Source organism: Bos javanicus, chromosome 19, assembly GCF_032452875.1.
Source record: "Bos javanicus breed banteng chromosome 19, ARS-OSU_banteng_1.0, whole genome shotgun sequence".
In the NCBI taxonomy this organism is placed as follows: domain Eukaryota; kingdom Metazoa; phylum Chordata; class Mammalia; order Artiodactyla; family Bovidae; genus Bos; species Bos javanicus.
Genome location: NC_083886.1, coordinates 12093013 through 12112876, shown reverse-complemented (window position 1 = coordinate 12112876; position 19864 = coordinate 12093013). Strand labels below are relative to the sequence as shown.

The following is a 19864-nucleotide window of genomic DNA, read 5'->3' as shown; positions in this document are numbered from 1 at the left end:
CTACAGTACCAACCCCAGCAGGTTTCTCAAAATAACCCCAGTAGCACCAAGTTTCAGCAGTGCCAGGCTGATACAAGTGTGAACAAGGAGACCGGCTAGAAAGAACTCATGCCGGCTTCTTGTCACATGAGGCAGCCTTTGGGAACCAGCTCTCTCGTCCAAATCTCCAACTTCAAGCAGATTTCTTCATTGTCTTCTACAGAGCTATCTCAATGTCCCTCTTCTCTACTTCAAAAGATTTGGAAATCTTCATTTCAGCCTTGAAGGAAGAAGTGGTTAAGGAGGATAAATCAATCCACTCAGGCTTTTGATCCTATCTCCTTACATTTCTTACTATTTACATGAATTTGAATACGTTTCAGTTTCCCATGAAGCCAGTGATAATACCCTACAGATTTTATTATGCAGTTTCATAAAAATATGTAAAGCATCTGGCAGAGTTCTTACTAAATGCTAATATCCAACCCATGTCCTTCCTTTTTTTTTCATTTGTATTTTCCATCTCTAGCTTTTTACTAGAGTATTTCCCTCAACCTAAAATATACAGAGGTCTCCCCTAATAATGAATAAAGGAGTTCAATTAATCAACATATTTATAGAACACTTAAAAATGTGTCAGGTGTGACCTTGGCCTGACTTTTTCTTTACTCACAATGTAGTCTGATATAACTGGGTTTCAGTATTCCTCATTCTACTGAAATGCTCTAATTATGGTTAATATTAACTTCCTAATACAATGTCCATTTCTCACTTTACAGTCTAACTCCAGAGATCTTGGCTTTAACCTTTCACTATCCTGCCTCCCCTGTATCTATAACAAAAATACAAAGGAGTTAAAAGTCAAAAGAGAAGATAAACTACAGGAAGAGGACATGAAGAGGAAGGAGTATTCTACCTGAAGTATAGAAGATTATATATATTAAAGTCAGTATGTACAACTGAGTCTCAGCAGCTGGGGTCTTAAAAATCTCTGTATCCTCTTCCAGTTAATACAATTATTTGTGTTCTACACTTCCATAACTTTTTCTGATTATCTTACAATGATCAAAAAAAGTCAAAGAGAATTGAGTATGCAAACCATTATATTTTAAAATGAAAGGACAGATTTTTTTTCTGTAGAAGAAAAAGTCCAGGCAAACACAGCTCATTCTGACCACCTGACCAACAAGAAACAACATTAAGATTCAAGCACTTAATTACTCTGGTTAAAATGATCTCTCTTGCCACAGGCAAGTCCGACTCTGAGGTCAAACGTCAAGTTAACTCAGAAACAGGAGACAGCAGAGCATGGAACATTCTGTATCTGGTAAAAAGTCCCTGCTCCAGTCAACCCCATCCCCCGAGTTCAATGACTGAATTATGGAAACTTTCTTGTGTGGTTAAACTGGGGACTTTGTCTTCCAATAAGACCCTGGCAACCGAACAATGAGCCAATGATCTGCTTATGGTTTGTTACGAGTCATAGTCTTGATGTTATTTTCTGGGAATTCTCATCCTCTATTTCGTGAGAATACAGGAACATGTCATCTTAATCATGATTTTAAAGTTAGACTTTGGTCGTGCTCTTTAAGAAATAGGTCCAAGTCTTTCATTGGAGAAAATCTAAAATTAAATAAAAATTAAGTTTAAAATCTTAAAAAAAAAAAAAAAAGGCTGTAACAAATGTAAGGCCTTTGAAGCTCCAAAGTTCCCTCTTTGGTTCTGTCCTCTGACTTACTTCAGCTTAGGATACAAGAGAGTGAAAAAAAATCCATCACATGCTTAATCTTTTTTCAGATCCTTTTCTTTGTCCTCTTGACAAAAATACCATAAACCAAAAGGCTTTTTCAAGGCTATTACCTTTTTCTAACCTTTCAGAATATGTTACTGACATTATATCTGTTCAGAGTTTCATATATAACTAGATAAACCCTTTGATTTAGGAGTAGATAACAGGGATATCTTTCCTTAAGCCTACTGATACTAATGGTTACTTTCCAGAACTGTGCAAGAAATAAATCTACAAATTATTATTTCTGGTCAAGGGAGGGGAATTATTTACCTTTAAAATTACAATAAAGTTTGGAGGTAGGGCTTATATGCTCTCTGGGACCTTACGAGTGTCATACCATGACATGCTATACTAAAAATACCACAGGTCAAAGGCATACTTATTATGTAGCTGGGCCATTTCATCGTCACACTAAGACTAGAGCCATTTGTGGAAGAGATATTTCTTTCAGTACAGCATTCAGAGTTGCATAAAACTGATAAGAAATCTCACCACCAGAGATGTAACGGTCAACTCTAAATGATTATTCCCTTGCCACCTGGGGAGGTGAGTAGTCTGACATGGCAGGCCACATGTACACCTGCCTAGACAAAATGTGACCCCAGGCAAAACTAACTTATCAAAACTAAGAGTCATCTTGCTTATGTCCAATCTCTTTTTTATCCACCTTCTCCTGCTTCCGAGCTCTCCCTTTAATCATACTCTAGGCTCTACTACTTGCTCACCTATCTTGCACTGAGAAATGCTCATAGAAGCATTTCTCAAATGCTTTTGTTCAAAGCAGCAAAAAAAAAAGGAAACATTTCAAATGTTCATCAATGGGAGAGTGGATGAATAAATGGGATAATATACAATGGTCAAAATGAACAATTTTTTTTTCAGGTACAAAGTTTATTACCAGAGACATAGCACAGCAAGTGGGAGAGCACACAGAGAAACTGTTAGAAGCAAGGCAGAGACACACACCCTGAGAGCGAGGGTGTGGGCGACCCCCTTGGTGAGGAGGAACCCAAAACGAACGATTTCAGCAGCACACAAAAATATTAGCACCATAACAATAAGCAAAAAGTCTCAAAAGATTACATATAGCCTGATACACGTTATTAAGTTAAAAAGACTAAAATAAAAAATTATATGAGTTATTTATAGCCACTCTGAGTCCACATCCTTATCAATAAAAGAAAGGAAAATACTGATCATATAGGACTGGAATTAGAACAAAACAGTAACCACAATTGTGTGTGAAGTGTTCATGGTGTTTAATAAATAGTACTCTCAAGAATTACTTGTAAACTCTTTGATGAAAAACTTTGTCCTGGTAAAAGGCATTTTACTCATCAGAGAGTAAAGAAACGGGTACTTTCTTTAGGAGAAGTAAGCCTTCCTCAATCTTCCCTGACAGCACATAAAATAGTCACCTAATACTCAACCATTCTGTTCACAGTCAGCAGAAACTTTGGAAAACAAGAGGTGAAAAGAGGCAACATAAAAATGGAGAGGAAAGGCATTTTAAAAATCCACATGCCTTAGAATTTTAAATCACTGACATGAGTGCATTTCAACTACATGTAGGGTATTTTGAGATAGAACATTTCACATTTTGACTGCAAGTTGGAAAGATCACCAGTGGTCTCCTGAAACTGGGGAAGAAATGCTACTCAAAAGAACACTGTTTGCAACAACAGCAATTACAAGTGGATACAGAGAGGAATTAAATAAGCAGCCTGTGTCAGCGTTTACATTCAAACTCAGATTTGTTTTGTCCAAAGCCTACCTGCTCTTTTTACGTTATATTCCATAGCTGTCCTTACTCTCAGGATTCATTTTTCATGCTTCCTTGGCTTAGTATCTCATAATTTTAAATCTGAACTGTTGCTGAGTTTGTCTTAATTTTTTCTTTTGATTTTTACTCTACCATAACAATTCATCACTCCCTTAATTGTAGGTACATAGGAGAAGGCAATGGCAACCCACTCCAGTACTCTTGCCTGGCAAATCCCATGGACGGAGGAGCCTGGTAGGCTGCAGTCCATGGGGTTGCTAGGAGTCAGACACAACTGAGCGACTTCACTTTCACTTTTCACTTTCATGCATTGGAGAAGGAAATGGCAACCCACTCCAGTGTTCTTGCCTGGAGAAGCCCAGGGACGGGGAGCCTGGTAGGCTGCTGTCAATGGGGTCGCACAGAGTCGGACACGACTGAAGTGACTTAACAGTTTTAAATATGGTTCAAAACATGGTCCATTGGAGAAGGGAATGGCAAACCACTTCAATATTCTTGCCTTGAGAACCCCATTAAAAGTATGAAAAGGCAAAAAGATAGGACACTGAAAAATGAACTCCCCAGGTCTGTAGGTGCCCAATATGCTACTGGAGATCAGTGGAGAAATAACTCCAGAAAGAATGAAGAGACGGAACCAAAACAAAAATAACACCCAGTTGTGGATGTGACTGGTGATGGTGATGGAAGTAAAATCTGATGCCGTAAAGAGCAATATTGCATAGGTCCCTGAATCAAGGCATATTGGAAGTGGTCAAACAGGTGATGGCAAGAGTGAATGTCGACATTTTATAAATCAGAGAACTAAAATGGACTGGAATGGGTGAATTTAACTCAGATGATCATTATATCTACTACTGTGGACAAGAATCCCTTAGAATAAATGTAGTCGTAGTCAACAAAAGAGTCCGAAATGCAGTACTTGGATGCAATCTCAAAAATGACAGAATGATCTCTGTTTGTTTCCAAGGCAAAGCATTCAATATCACAGTAATCCAAGTCTATGCCCTGACCAGTAATGCTGAAGAAGCTGAAGTTGAATGGTTCTTTGAAGACCTATAAGACCTTCTAGAACTAATACCCAAAAAAGATGTCCTTTTCATTATAGGGGACTGGAATGCAAAAGCAGGAAGTCAAGAAATAACTGGAATAACAGGGAAATTTGGCCTTGGAATACGGAATGAAGCAGGGCAAAGGCTAATAGAGTTTTGCCAAGTGAACGCACTGGTCATAGCAAACACCCTCTTTCAACAACACAAGAGAAGACTCTACACATGGACATCACCACCAGATAGTCAACACCGAAATCAGATTGATTATATTCTTTGCAGCCAAAGAAGGGGAAGCTCTATACACTCAGCAAAAACAAGACCGGGAGCTGACTGTGGCTCAGATCATGAACTCCTTATTGCCAAATTCAGACTTAAATTGAAGAAAGTGGGGGAAACCACTAGACCATTCAGGTATGACCTAAATCAAATCCCTTACGATTACACAGTGCAAGTGACAAATAGATTCAAAGGATTAGATCTGATAGAGTGCCTGAAGAGCTATGGACAGACATTTGTGACATTGTACAGGAGGCAGTGATCAAGGCCATCCCCAAGAAAAAGAAATGGAAAAAGGGACATGAGTTTGAACAAGCTCTGGGAGTGGATGATGGACAGGGAGGCCTGGCGTGCTGCAGTCTACGGGGTTGCAAAGAGTTGTACACAACTGAGTGACTGAACTGAACTGAAGTTTTAAATATCCTTCAAAGTGCTATATTCCAAATTTTACTAGTTTAGTTTGATGATATGCCATACACAAACACACACACACACACAATTATCATATTAACAGTGTCAAGAGGGAGAGCTAAGAAAGGAGAATATTTCTATGGCATATTACATGCAGTATTTTCAGTTCAGTTCAATGAATCTATGGAATCAATTTAGCTGTTCTCCTTTCCTTTTTTTTAAATTAATTATTTTAATTGTCTCCTTTCCTTTTCTGAAATAAACTGCTAAGCTATTTATTATGATATAAAATAAGAGATTTAGGTCTACTAAAAATTCATTCTCCTGGTTTAAGTTAATTTTCAGTTGAGGCTTGGGGATATTATTTATTAATTATCATCTGAACCCTTGTATAGCATTTCCTACTTCAAAATATAGGAAAACAAACCATGTCAAGCTTAACTGGAGAATTCAATTAAAAGATAAAAGTTATTACAAAGATGATAAAGATATCCATTCAGTTCAGTTCAGTTCAGTCACTCAGTCCGACTCTTTTCGACCCCATGAATCGCAGCACGCCAGGCCTCCCTGTCCATCACCAACTCCCGGAGTTCACCCAAACTAATGTGCATTGAGTCGGTGATGCCATCCAGCCATCTCATCCTCTGTTGTCCCCTTCTCCTCCTGCCCTCAATCCCTCCCAGCACCAGTGAGTCAACTCTTCGCATGAGGTGGCCAAAGTACTGGAGTATCAGCCTCAGCGTCAGTCCTTCCAATGAACACCCAGGACTGGTCTCCTTTAGGATGGTCTGGTTGGATCTCCTTGCAGTCCAAGGGATTCTCAAGAGTCTTCTCCAACACCACAGTTCAAAAGCATCAATTCTTTGGCGCTCAGCTTTCTTTACAGTCCAGCTCTCACATCCATACATGACCACTGGAAAAACCATACCCTTGACTAGACGGACATTTGTTGGCAAAGTAATATCTCTGCTTTTGAATATGCTATCTAGGTTGGTCATAACTTCCCTTTCAAGGAGTAAGTGTCTTTTAATTTCATGGCTGCAATCACCATCTGCAGTGATTTTGGAGCCCAGAAAAATAAAGTCTGACACTGTTTCCACTGTTTCCCCATCCCTTTCCCATGAAGTGATGGGACCAGATGCCATGATCTTTGTTTTCTGAATGTTGAGCTTTAAGCCAACTTTTTCACTCTCCTCTTTCACTTTCATCAAGAGGCTTTTTAGTTCCTCTTCACTTTCTGCCATAACGGTGGTGCCATCTGCATATCTGAGGTTATTGATATTTCTCCTGGCAATCTTCATTCCAGCTCATGCTTCTTCCAGACCAGCGTTTCTCATGATGTACTCTGCATATAAGTTAAATAAGCAGGGTGACAATATACAGTCTTGACATACTCCTTTTCCTATTTGGAACCAGTCTGTTGTTCCATGTCCAGTTCTAACTGTTGCTTCCTGACCTGCATATAGGTTTCTCAAGAGGCAGGTCAGGTGGTCTGGTAGTCCCATCTCTTTCAGAATTTGAAGCAGGGCAAAAGCTAATAGAGTTTTGCCAAGAGAATGTGCTGGTCATAGCAAACACTCTCTTCCAACAACACAAGAGAAGACTCTACACATGCACATCACCAGATGGTCAACACCAAAATCAGATTGATTATATTCTTTGAAGCCAACGATGGAGATGCTCTATACAGTCACCAAAAACAAGACTGGGAGTGACTGTGGCTCAGATCATGAACTCTTTATTGCCAAATTTCGACTTAGATTGAAGAAAGTAGGGAAAACCATTAGACCACTCAGGTATGACCTAAATCAAATCCCTTATGATTATACAGTGGAAGTGAGAAATAGATTTAAGGGACTAGCTCTGATAGACAGAGTGCCTGATGAAGTATGGACGGAGGTTCGTGACATTGTGCAGGAGACAGGGATCAAGACCATCCCCATGGAAAAGATACCCATTAGCATCTGGTAATAAAGAATTATTATACTGCTAGGTCTAATTGTTTATACTACTTAATATTTTATCTGGAAAACAAGTTGATGGATAATCCCTGTAGATAGTGCTGGGGGGGGGAAATGATGATATCAGAACATTCCAACATGTGTCCTGCAAATAGTTTTTAAAATATGATACACGCAAAACCAAACCAAACTACCACCCATTCCAGTAGGTCTTGAATATCTCAGAATAACTTTATGTAAAATCATCTTTAAGAGGAATCACTGGAATTATTATTATTTTTTAGGGGCTGTGCTAGAGGAGACAGTCAAGGGAAGGGACTACTGATTTTGAAAAATATAAGGAATAAGAAATTGTTACTTTAGTATGTTGGTCTAGCTTAAAAATACTTTTATGGCTATTTACTGTAACTTTATTTTTTGACTACACTTAATGGGATCTTAGTTCCCTGACCAGGGATCAAATCTGTGCCCCCTGCATTGGAAGTACAGTCTTAACCACTAGGTCCCCAGGGAAATCTCATATTGCTATTTATTATAGATAAGTAATGTAACTTCTTAGAAACTCTAAAGGCTGGGGAAACAGAAGAATCTGGGCTATACAAATCATTTGATAATTCCTACTGGCCAGATCTTTATTTGGACACCACGTGTTCATTTATTCACCAGATATTTATCAAGAACCTGCTATGTGTCAATCAAGATGCCAGGTGCTGTGGACACAACAGCAGACAAAAATAAGCATGGCCTCGGCCATTAAGAAGCTTACAGGGTAGTTGCAAAAGGACAGTAACCATACACCCTTCAAACATGAATGTAAAAACGCAACTGTCAGTGCGTGCACTACATACTGCTAAGAGGCCCCTAGGAAAAAGGGTAATTGTGACCCAATCAAGGAAGATGCTTTTGTGAAGATAATAGCTGAAGTCTAAAGGATATTATCTGGGCGAGTAGTTCTCAGAGGGATTGGTGGTGACAGCAGCAGTTTACTACTTGTCAGGGAACATGTGACAATGTCTGGGGACATTTTTGATTGTCACAACTGGGAGATACTAGTGGCATGTAGTGAGTAGAGGACAAGGGTGCAGCTAAATACCTTACAATGCGCAGGGCAGTCCCCAACAACAAAAAATTATCTGGCCTAACATGTCAATAGTGTCAAGGTTGAGAAACCCTGAGCAGGTCAAAGGGAAAAACACGAGCAAAGACCAGTTGTGGGAGACTCAAGCAGAGAAAACTACAGGGGACAGATCATTCAGGGCTACAGAGTCCATGGTAAGGAGTTTTAGCTTTACCTTAAGAATGAAGGGGAAAAACAACAAGGAACTATATGAATATCCTGTGATAAACCATAATGGAAAATACAATGTCAATCAACTATACTTCAACTAAAAATTTTTTTGAAAAAAATGAAGGGGAAAAAAAATGAAGGCTTTCAAGAAAAGGAAGAACCAGGGAGTGAAGACAGTGGTGGTGACAAGGTCAGACATGATTTTTAAAAGGTTACTAACTGCAGTATGGCAGATAGACTGGAAGGAAATGAAACTGGCTGTGTGTGTTTGAGATAGGTAGCTAACGTAACTTCTTAGAAACTCTAAAGGGTGGGGAAACACAAGGTACTAGTGGTGAGGATGTAGAAGTAGCTGGAAAAGTTCCTTCTATAAATGTTCAGTATGAAAAGAGGAGAAAGAATGAATGTTCTGTGCTGCATGCACAGTCGTTCCTGCGTGTGGGTTGGTGTGGTAGTCCTGTACGTTCTTCAGAATTCTCTCAAGGTGGCACAATAATCTAAAAGGATGAAATGTCACCTTCATATTTCAAAAAAGGGACAAGAATATTCCTTCTTTCTTTTTGAATGTGACATATTGTGACGTAAAAACCACTTTATAAGTAAGAATTCAGGCAACAAAAAACTGGAGTAATTAAAATTTAATTTACGAAACATAATCTATATTCCTAATCAGAAGAGTAGGTTGTAAAATCAATGGTTGACTCCACTGAGTATATTCTCAAGAATATGTTTTTCCTCAATTGCTATATTAATACCTAAGCAGAAAATTTTAAGAACTCTTTTATCACAGAACATACCATACACAGAAAAGAGTAAGTAATATACAATCAACGGTCCAAAGAATAATAAAACTAGTATTTGTGAACTCACTATCAAGTGGCAAGTTTTCAAGAGCAAAATTTTTCATAAAAGTTTTTTTTAATAAAAGGTTTTAGGATAAAGATTTGTGTTAAACTACATAAAGGACACTTCAATTTACACATTTTAAACACAATTTAACACTTTCCCACTAACCCACCATAGGACATTTATGCTATTAAATGAAAAGAAAACCTCTCACTCACAAACACTGAATTAAAAAAAAAATCATATACTGAAAAAAAAGGGCTCATTTACTATCTGGCAGGATTCACATTCAAGTTGACATTAATTTGATTAACCAAACAGTCCTTTCCATACTGTTTTATCAAAGTCAAGTCCAAAAGTTTGTGACACTGTCATTTAAAGCATATGTTAAAACTGCTGTTACTCATTTAGACATACAAATAAAAGCTTCGGATAGCCTTTTAAAACGGCCTAATTTTTTTCTAATGAAGTAATAGATTCATAACACATATTTTGGTATCTTATCAAGCCTTACTTAATGAAATGTTAATATTTTATGTAGGATTATATACAAATGAAATACAACTGTGTATCTGGCATCCAATTTTGGCTGAAAGTCATAGCATTGTACCAAAGCACCGTTAAACTCTTAACGATATACACATGTCTTGTACTAAAGAGAATTTCGTATTTCTTTGGAGAGGCAAGTCTCAAACTGCAAAGCTTCTTTTAAATCAAGAATTATATGACTTGATACATGTTTGGCTCAGAATTAAACAAGGATAATCTGAGCTTCATCACTCCCTACTGTAAGAGGTTTATCTTCAATTTAACTAATAATGGGGCAAAATATTTTTCCTACTCCAAGAATAAAGAGCTATCACAAAAATTGTATACAAGAATTCCTTTTCACACCTGTCCTCTCATTCAAACCATGATGAGAGCATTAGCCCTTAAAGGTTACTCACCCAATGAAAGCCACCATCTGCTCCACTATATGTTTGCTGAATGCTACGATCACGAAGAGTTTCTGTAAAGAAAATGCCAGTCAAAATAAAGATTTCTCTTATTATCAAAAAAACCGATATAAACTCACAATTCTGACAACAGTGCTAACTGCAATTTAAAAAGCTCTTAAAAAACAAAACCAAACACCATCTGACAAATGCTACCTACTTTGTATTTGAAAGATGTTTTTCCTTAAGCACAGTTCTCATCTTGCCAGGATACATGACCATGTCTGAGGGAAAAATATGAGTCACGAAACCCAAGGCTGGGTGCATGATCCACATGTTCTACGTGTTTTAGAATGGAGTATACAACTGAGGTCATGGGTTCCCGTATGGCCTCCATCACTGAAATTAAAGTTGATCAGTTTGATGACAGGTGTCTGGGCTAAATCTAATCCAGAGGATCTTCCATATCCTTTATGGACAGTTTTTACAAAAGAATTTGAATAGTCAAAGCAATCTTGAGAAAGAAAAAGAGCTAGACAAATCAAGCTCCCTGACTTCAGACTACACTGCAAAGATACAGTAATCAAGATGGTATGGTACTGCGACAAAAACAGAAATACAGATCAATGGAAGAGGACAGGAAGACCAGAGATAAACCTCACACAAGGTCACCTTGTCCTTAAAAAGAAGAAAGAATATACAATGGACAACAGAGCTTCTTCAATAAACAGTGCTGGGAAGACTGGACAGCTACAGGTAAAAGGATGAAATTAGAACACTCCCTAATACCATTCAAAAAAAAAACTAAAAGTGGATTAAAGAGCTAAATGTAAGGCCAGATACTAAAACTCTTAGAGGAAAACAGGCAGAACACTCTGACATAAATGGCAGCAAGATCCTTCTTGACCTCCTATGGTAATGAAAACAAAATTAAACAAATGGGACCTAATTGAACCTAAAAAGCTCTTGCACAGCAAAGGAAACCATAAACAAGACGAAAGGACAGCTCTCAGAATGGGAGAAAATATTTGCAAAGGAAGCAACTGACAAAGGATTAATCTCCAAAATATACAAGCTCATGTAGCTCAATATCAAAACCACGAACAACCCAATAAAAAAATGGGCGGGAGACCTAAACAAACATTTCTCCAAAGAAGACATACAGATGACCAACAAATACCTGAAAAGATGCTCAACACAGCTCATTATTAGAGAAATGCAAATCGAACTACAATGAGGTATCACTTCACACCTGTCACAAAGGCCACCGTCAAAAAAAATCTACAAACAATAAATGCTGGAGAGGATGTAGAGAAAAGGGAACCCTCTTGCACTATTGGTGGAAATGTAAATTAATACAATCACTATGGAGAACAGTATAGAGGTTTCTTAAAAAACTAAAAACTACCAAATGACCCGCTACAGGGCATATAAACTGAGAAAACCATAATTCAAAGAGACACATGTAGCCCAGTGCTCACTGCAGCACTATTTACAACAGCCAGGACACGGAATCAACCTAAATGTCCATCAACAGATGAATGGATAAAGAGGATGTGGTACATATATACGGTGGATTATTACTCAGCCAACAAATACAGTATATTAATGCACATCTATGGTATCCAGAAAAATGGTACTGATGAACGTATCTGCAGCGCGGTAATAGAGACAGATGTAGAGAAGAGACAGGAGCGGGTGGGATGAACTGGGAGAGTAGCACTGACGTGTACACACTACCGCGTGTAACACAGATAGCTAGGGGGAGGCTGCTGCACAGCACAGCGAGCTCGGCTCTACGCTCTGTGACGACCTAGAGGAGTGGGGCAGGGAGGTGGGTGGGAAGGAGGCTCAAGAGGGAGGGGATACCTGTATTCTTAAGGCTGATTCTCACTGCTGTACACCAGAAACTAACAAAACACTGTAAAGCAATTATATGCCAATTGTTTTTAAAAAAGTATCACTGAAAGTTTCATTCTCAGATCCTGAATAAGCTTGGATTTTCAGGCTGAGGGTACAAGCAAAGATATCAACAAGTTTTGGGGAATCTTTATCAGATCTGGGGAATTTTCTGTTTGGTGTTACTAAGGTATTCTTCATTAATTAAGATACTGATTCCTTACTTAACTCATAAAGAAAGATGCCTTTAGGCTTACAGGTAGCAAGTATTTTCAACTCAGCATATATTACAAAAAGTACTTACTATGGATAATGTAAGCATTAATAAGACTTTTATGGAACACAAAGATGGGAAGAATACTTCTTTAATATGCTGAAGAAATTTACGAGTTTTCCGATGTATAGTATAAAGACGATTAAGTACAAAAAATAATACGTATAAGGATAAACTGTAAAGGCCTCAGCAGTAAAAACAGTGTATTACAGAAGTTCACAGAAAGAAAAAGGTCACATAAGTACAACTAATTTGAGATTCTGAAAATGATACTAAAATTTAGCTTTAAAGGACTGATAATAATTCTCTGAATTGTTGTTGAGGTTTAGTCACTAAGTGATGTCTGACTCTTTTGCTACCCCATGAACTGTAGCCGGCCAGGCTCCTCTGTCCATGGGATATCCCAGGTGGGACTACTAGAGTAGGTTGCCATTTCCTTCTCCAGGGGATCTTCCTGAGCCAGAGATCAAACCCACATCTCCTGCATTGGCAGGTGGGTTCTCTACCACTGAGTCACCTGGAAAGTCCAATTCTCTGAATAAATATGAGTAATTCTAAATTCTTTTAATTCCTAAAAACAAACTCTCCAGTGCTTTGTTACTGTGCATTAAATAATAACTATAGCCTATACGACTAAATGGGAGGGAAGTGAAATTAAATAACATCGTGTTAGCCATCCACTGCACATCTCACCAAAGTGGTTAATTCAGACTAAAGCTTGTTATTTCAGTAGAAGATTAATCAGGCAATGATATTTTCTTAATCAATGTCCCAGGGTTAACAAAGACACTGACAGTTGCACAGTTGGACATGTGAGAAAGAAATAAGGCTAGAAAAATAAGTTCATAGTCCTTTTTGGTATTTGTTTAGGTATCTATCGGAGAAGGCAATGGCACCCCACTCCAGTACTCTTGCCTAGAGAATCCCATGGGCAGGGGAGCCTGGTAGGCTGCAGTCCATAGGGTCGTGAAAAGTCAGACATGACTGAGCTACTTCACTTTCACTTTTCACTTTCACGCATTGGAGAAGGAAATGGCAACCCACTCCAGTGTTCTTGCCTGGAGAATCCCAGGGACTCCGGAGTCTGGTGGGCTGCCGCCCATGGGGTTGCACAGAGTTAGACACGACTGAAGTGACTTAGCAGTAGCAGTAGGTATCTACTGGTATCTATTGGGTTTCTCTGGTGGCTCAATTGGTAAAGAATCCTCCTGCAATGTAGGAGACCTGGGTTTGATCCCTGGGTTAGGAAGATCCCCTAGAGAAGGGAAGAGCTACCCACTCCAGTATTCTGGCCTGGAGAATTCCGGACTATATAGTCCAAGGGTCACAAAGAGTCGCACACAACTGAGCAACTTTCACTTCACTTAGGTATCTATTAATGTGAAAAAGATATTTCTTATCTTATGAAAAAAGTAAGCACATATAGATATCAAACAGTTACAAGATGGATGATGATTTATAAACAATCCTACATGAATGGTGTATGAAGATTATGAAGCTAATAAGACAATTAGTATAGATCATTTATGAGAAAAGCATTAATATATAGGACTCTTCTAAGTATCCATACTAAAAGCCAGTTACTCAGAGCTATAGATCTTTTACTAAAAAACAGAGCTAATGATTTGCCTCTCAGTGACTATACCACGTGTTTTCCCTACCATCATTTCCTAACATTCAAAATAAGCCAATGCCAGGATAATTGCACAATTTCATTTCTTAAAAACAAAACAAGACTTTCTTTTTATATATAACAGTTTGAAAATTCACTGTGCTGGGCAAGACACTTAAGAACATATGTCTCAGAACATTTAAGAACATATGTCTCAGAATCATCTGAATGGGGATTCTACCAAATAATAAAAAAAAGGCACAGATCCCCAAAGAGCCCAATCAACCATGTGTACAAAGAAAATAAGGGTAGAGTAGGAAAAAAAAAAGATATGAGTGTAGGGAACTAATGGCACCAACAGAACAAAGAAGAAACTATACATCTGCAAAAGAAGATTCCTCCAGATTCTGGAAAGAAGAATCACAGGCTGAATCATATATTAAATATTTACTGAGTGCTAACTACATGCCAGATGCTATTCTAGGCACCAGAATACCTTGGAGAGCCAAGAAACGAAAACTGTCCTCACGGAGCTTATATTTCAGTATGTGTGCATTTGGTGGTAGGGAGAAAGTTGAGAGGCAATAAAGAATACACATGGTAAGTAAATTATATGGTACATGAAATATTATATAAGCATGTTGACTTCTTCCTTTCTTCATCATTTAGGAGAACAGAAATATTTCTAAGGGACTGTATACAGGCACAGGAATTGAACTTGTCCAGTAGAAAGAGAAATCCTTAATTAACATTATTAGGTGGGTTGATTTCTTTTAGGGGATGTTTAACAGATAGCAAGATATAAATAAAAGTAACAACATATATCAAGGGAAGTTGTCTAGTTTAAACTGAGGAAAAAAGAGAAGAGGACCAGAAGAGTTTACTATCAAATTACAGAAAAGTCTGTGTGTAGTGTGTCTGCCCTATTGTTTTAGAAATACTTGTAATGTTTATATTACTCACTAATACTGCTTACCCAAGGAATGAGAAATGTTTGTGGCCCTGAGCTACATCTGGATGCACATCAAGTGACATGCCTTTAGAAAGTATGTCTCTCTGATATAACGGAACACAACAAACATATCCCGTGGTCTCAGTTTAGTGAAGGAACTCAGATTTTTTTCCTTTCAGAAACACAGATGGATTTTAGCCTTCTTTCTTTGCTTCCACACAGATACGGGGAATGAATGAGCTTTGACTTTAGAGTTTGGTTTGAATTCTAGGCCCTCCGATCTATGAAATGTGGATAATAACCACATCACAGGATTGTTCTGAGATAACCAATGCAAACTGCTTGGCATAGATCCTGACAAATAACAGGCCTTAAACATTTCAGTTTTTGAGATCATATAAATAAATTACAGTAAGGCAATGCAAAAGAGTGGAAAGAACAATGAAGTTGAAGCCGAAAGACTCAGGTTCAAATTCCAGCTGTTACTTACTCTTTTAGGCACCTACTTCCTTCTCTAAGTTTGATAATTACAAAATGGGAGTAGTAATTTCTCTATCCCAGGATTATAAGAATTAAATCAGATGGCATACATTAAGTACTTTAGAGTGTGAAGCACTAAATTAAAAAATTAAGCATTATTATCATAACTTGAAAAAAAACTGAGAATGTTAAAAACTCTATAACTATAGGGTACTTTTAGCATAATATATTTTACTGTATTTTATAGAAAGTCAGTATAATTCATAAAGCAGAATATATAAAGTTTATGGATTCCTAGAGAAGTTGCTATTATAAAGGGAATGAAAAGAATCTGTTATTGTTCCTTATTAACACTCTCAAAGGACTTCAAAAAGTGAAATGATTTTATTATTAGAAAAATCCTATTACAGTGTTTTAAATCTTTACCAAATAACTAGCATTCCAGTATTTAAAAACCCATCATCTTGAACAACACACTTACTTAATATAAGTAGGAGAAACTATATTCCTTGAAAGAGAATAACAATAAAGTCTTGAAATTTCAAGTGATTATCATGGCAGGATTAGAAGACAAGCTCAATAAACTCATCCTAAACACCAAAATCTAATATTAGAAACTGGGCAGGCAGAAGCAGCTAAAGTTTTCCTTTAAAAAAAAAAAACAAACTTATTTATCTATCTGGCTGCCTCGGGTCTTAGCTTGGCACGTGGGATCTTCTTAGTGGTGCACAAACTCTCTAGCAGCAGTGTGTAGGCTCCCTTGGCCCCTGACCGGGGACTGAACCTGCTCCCCCTGCATGGCCAGGCGGGTTCTTAACCATTGGACCACCAGCGAAGTCCCTCAAGTCTTCCTTTTTATTCTTCTAAGAACTGGAGGTAGAGAGGTGGTGAGTAGAAACTTGGGGGATAGACGTCCTTTCAATTATTATGGAATCAGACCAGGGTTGAAGACATTACTCACTGTTTTTGCCTTTCCTCTGGTGAATGCTTCCTTGCAAGCCTCATTAATCAAGACAATCTTTTGCATGTTAACTCTATTTTATTCCAGTAGGATTTGCCTTTTATACTACTCCTATCAACTCATATCAAAGTCTTAGAAGCATATATTCATTTCCTCTCATTTAAGTCCTTGGTCTCTTTTCTCTGCTCTAGTACACACACACACTCACACTGCCTCCAACCCCACACCTCCCCCACATCCTTATCCTAAAGATTATGTTAAGAGTGGCTTTGAGACTAGCAGATTCTCACTTCTCTAACCAAAACCCACATGTCTTCGCCTCCTCAGGGCCCACTTTCTTCTCCATTCTCCACACTAACACCTGGCTGGTATTTTGTAAAGGATATCGGTGCCTTGAGAGGAAGTGTTATATATAGAATATGTGAAAGAAAAGTAGAATTAATGAAAGAGAATACTTCCTCAGCTCATGATCAGTTTTTGTTTGGTAAAAGTCTTGGGTTAAAAGTTTCAGAAGGCAAAAGTGAAATAACGATAGAGAGAAAGGAAGGGACAAAAGAAGGAAAGAAAGAAAACAAGGAGGAATAATTTTCCAACAGAAGAAGGGAAAACTGCCCCCAGTAATCTTCAGTGATGTTCTGTGTCTGAATACCAATCCACTAAGGAGCAGAACTCAAAATCCTAACAATTTGTCTTGGAAAGAGCAAGGGGAATATGTTTTCAGTGCCTTTTAATGGGTTCATCATCATTGAGCAGCGAGTCAAAGGGTATAATTACCTGGATATGCATTTTAATTATTGCTTTTCCAATCAGGGTTGCACCAAAGAAAGTCCAAAAAGGTACAAGAAAGTGTCCACATGTTATTCCAGCCAGATCAAACAAAGGATTTGGAATCTATTCAAAAAAGAAAAAATAAAATGAAACATCCATATATAATCCAAAAAACAGTTTAATTTTACTACCTATAGGTGTGTGGAATTATGCATTAATCCTTGTCTACCACTGCAAAGAGAGGTATGGATTCCCTGATCAGTGCTAGACTGTCTGGAATTTAATCCCATTCGGTAGATACTTGACCATTTGACAGCAGTGAGGTATAAATGAAGAAAAAGCCTCAAGATTATTTCAGTAGTTATTAGGGTCCTAAAATCTTTGGCTTGAAATAAGATTATCTGGAAAGTGCTCTACTCTATAGAAAACGTTCTTGTAAATTCACAAATAAATTTACAGGTGGGATGTGCTTTCATTTTTCAACATAAAAAAATTAATTATTTGTATTTTACTTTATGACCGTCCAAGGCCACAGGGCCATGTGATTTATTCTAGGAAAAAATCAAGTGTGGAAACACAAGAGCACAGATACAGATGTTGTGAATACTCAGTCCCAGACAAAGAAGTGATTCACAACAAATACTTTTCCTGAATATTCCCACATTTCAAGAATGCTAAAAGACAATTTCATGCAAAAATGCAAAGAAACCACAAGCTGTTTTTGAGTACTTCATCCATTCTTCTGCCAAAGAAGTACTCTTGTCCTTGAGTCTGTTGGTGGAACCATTTATAAGCTAATTAATTTATATAATTTCATGTTTGTACTTCCAAAGAAAAGCCCAGTTGTTTAAAAGATATTTGTCACGTATGTTCTTTTAAAAACAATGCCATAACTAACTCAGAATTCAAGTATTCTTTTATTAATAATACTCAAATTCAATAATATAATTTTTCTTATCCAAATTTAAATGCTTTCTGTAATTTCATGTCTTACAACCATTTAATAATTGTATCACTTCCACATCCTTACAACCGTCATTTCTTTTATTTCCTCATATGACTCTCACAACTCTACGATTTAAAATTTTAATAGATTCCCTTTATTATCAGGCTCTACCTCATACTGAAATGGAAATTAAAGTATACAAGATATGCAAATCAGAGTGGATAAAAATTAGAAGTTGTATGTTGGATACTCTCAGAAGAGAATAATCACTGTTTGTTTTTACAAAGGCATGTTATTTACTTTTTTTCAACTGTTAACCTAATACACAGAAAGGAAGATTAGAATAAAAAGAACTATTATGTAGCTTTGAGATTTTCCCTCAGCTAGCTTTGTTTATCTTAGTTTAAATGTTAACAAAAAAATTACTAATTAATAAACTTCTCCTTACCTTACTCTTTACTTACCTCACCTTAAATAAAGTATATATACTTTTAATACTTTAATATATATATTAATTTCCTAGAGGGTCAGATCTATTAATTTATGTTAAAAATTGACTCTTCCTAGTCAAAAATAAAGAAGATTGGCTAGCATAGAAAGTGGAATTTTAGCAGGGAAGACAAAGGCATAGGTGAATGCCAAAGAATAAATATTTTTTGCTTCAATAAATCAAAGATACTTGTATTTTCCCCAGGAATGAGGAAAGCTAACTCTTACTGAATTGTTATGTGCTTTTCTAGGATTTTTACATCAACTCAATTTCCAAAACAATGTTATATGATATGACATCCATTTTATAGATAAGAAAAGTGAGACAGACAGGTCAAGCAATTTGTTCATTATCAGTGGCGGCAGAGCAGGCTTTCAACCCAAACAGCATGGCTCCCACACTATTCTCTTAGCTTCTAAACTAAGGACATTATCACCGTTTAGGCCTCTCAGCTTAATCCTATACTGCTGGGTTTCCACAGTACCTTTCACTTAGCACCGTCTCCCTCACTAGATTTCAGGATCCTTGAGAAAAGGAAATACAGCTTTCACTTCTTTGTCCAAGCACTCAGGGGTTGATTCAAAGCTGATGAATAACAGTAAAAAATGGATGGGCACTGTGACAATTCACATATATTATCTTAAATCCTCATGGTGTCGCAAAGAGTTGGACACAACTGAGTGACTGAACTGACTAAATCCTCATATCAGTAATGAGTGTCTTGATGCTCTATTTTAAAACTTAGAAATGTGAAAGTCGCTTAGTCATGTCTGACTCTTTGCGACCCCACGGAATTCTCCAGGCCAGAACACTGGAGTGGGTAGCCTTTCCCTTCTCCAGGGGATCTTCCCAATCCAGGGGAAGACCCCCTTTGGATCAAGCCCAGGTCTCCCGCATTGCAGGCGGATTCTTTACCAGCTGAGCCACAAGGGAAGCCCAAGAATACTGGAGTGGGTAGCCTATCCCTTCTCTAGCGGATCTTCCCAACCCAGGAATCGAACTGAGGTCTCCTGCATTACAGGTGGATTCTTTACCAACTGAGCTATCAGGGAAGTCCCAAAATTAGAAGACTAGGGCTCAAAGAGAGTAAACTGACTGAAATTACATAGCTAAGAGGAAAATCTGGTTTAAGAACCTAAGTAAGCCTGACTCCAAAACCAGT

General features: G+C 37.6%; 1 protein-coding gene across 5 annotated transcripts in view; it reads right to left on the bottom strand.

Moving 5' to 3' along the window:
- VMP1 (vacuole membrane protein 1) overlaps positions 1–19864 on the bottom strand; it is a 129898-nt gene that overhangs the window by 11623 nt on the left and 98411 nt on the right. For all 5 annotated transcript variants that reach the window (XM_061390200.1, XM_061390201.1, XM_061390199.1 and 2 more), the window contains 2 exons: positions 17273–17389; positions 10333–10394 (listed from right to left, as the gene is read on the bottom strand). In XM_061390200.1, the coding sequence (XP_061246184.1) occupies positions 10333–10394; positions 17273–17389 (179 nt within the window). The remainder of the gene's footprint in view (positions 1–10332; positions 10395–17272; positions 17390–19864) is intronic.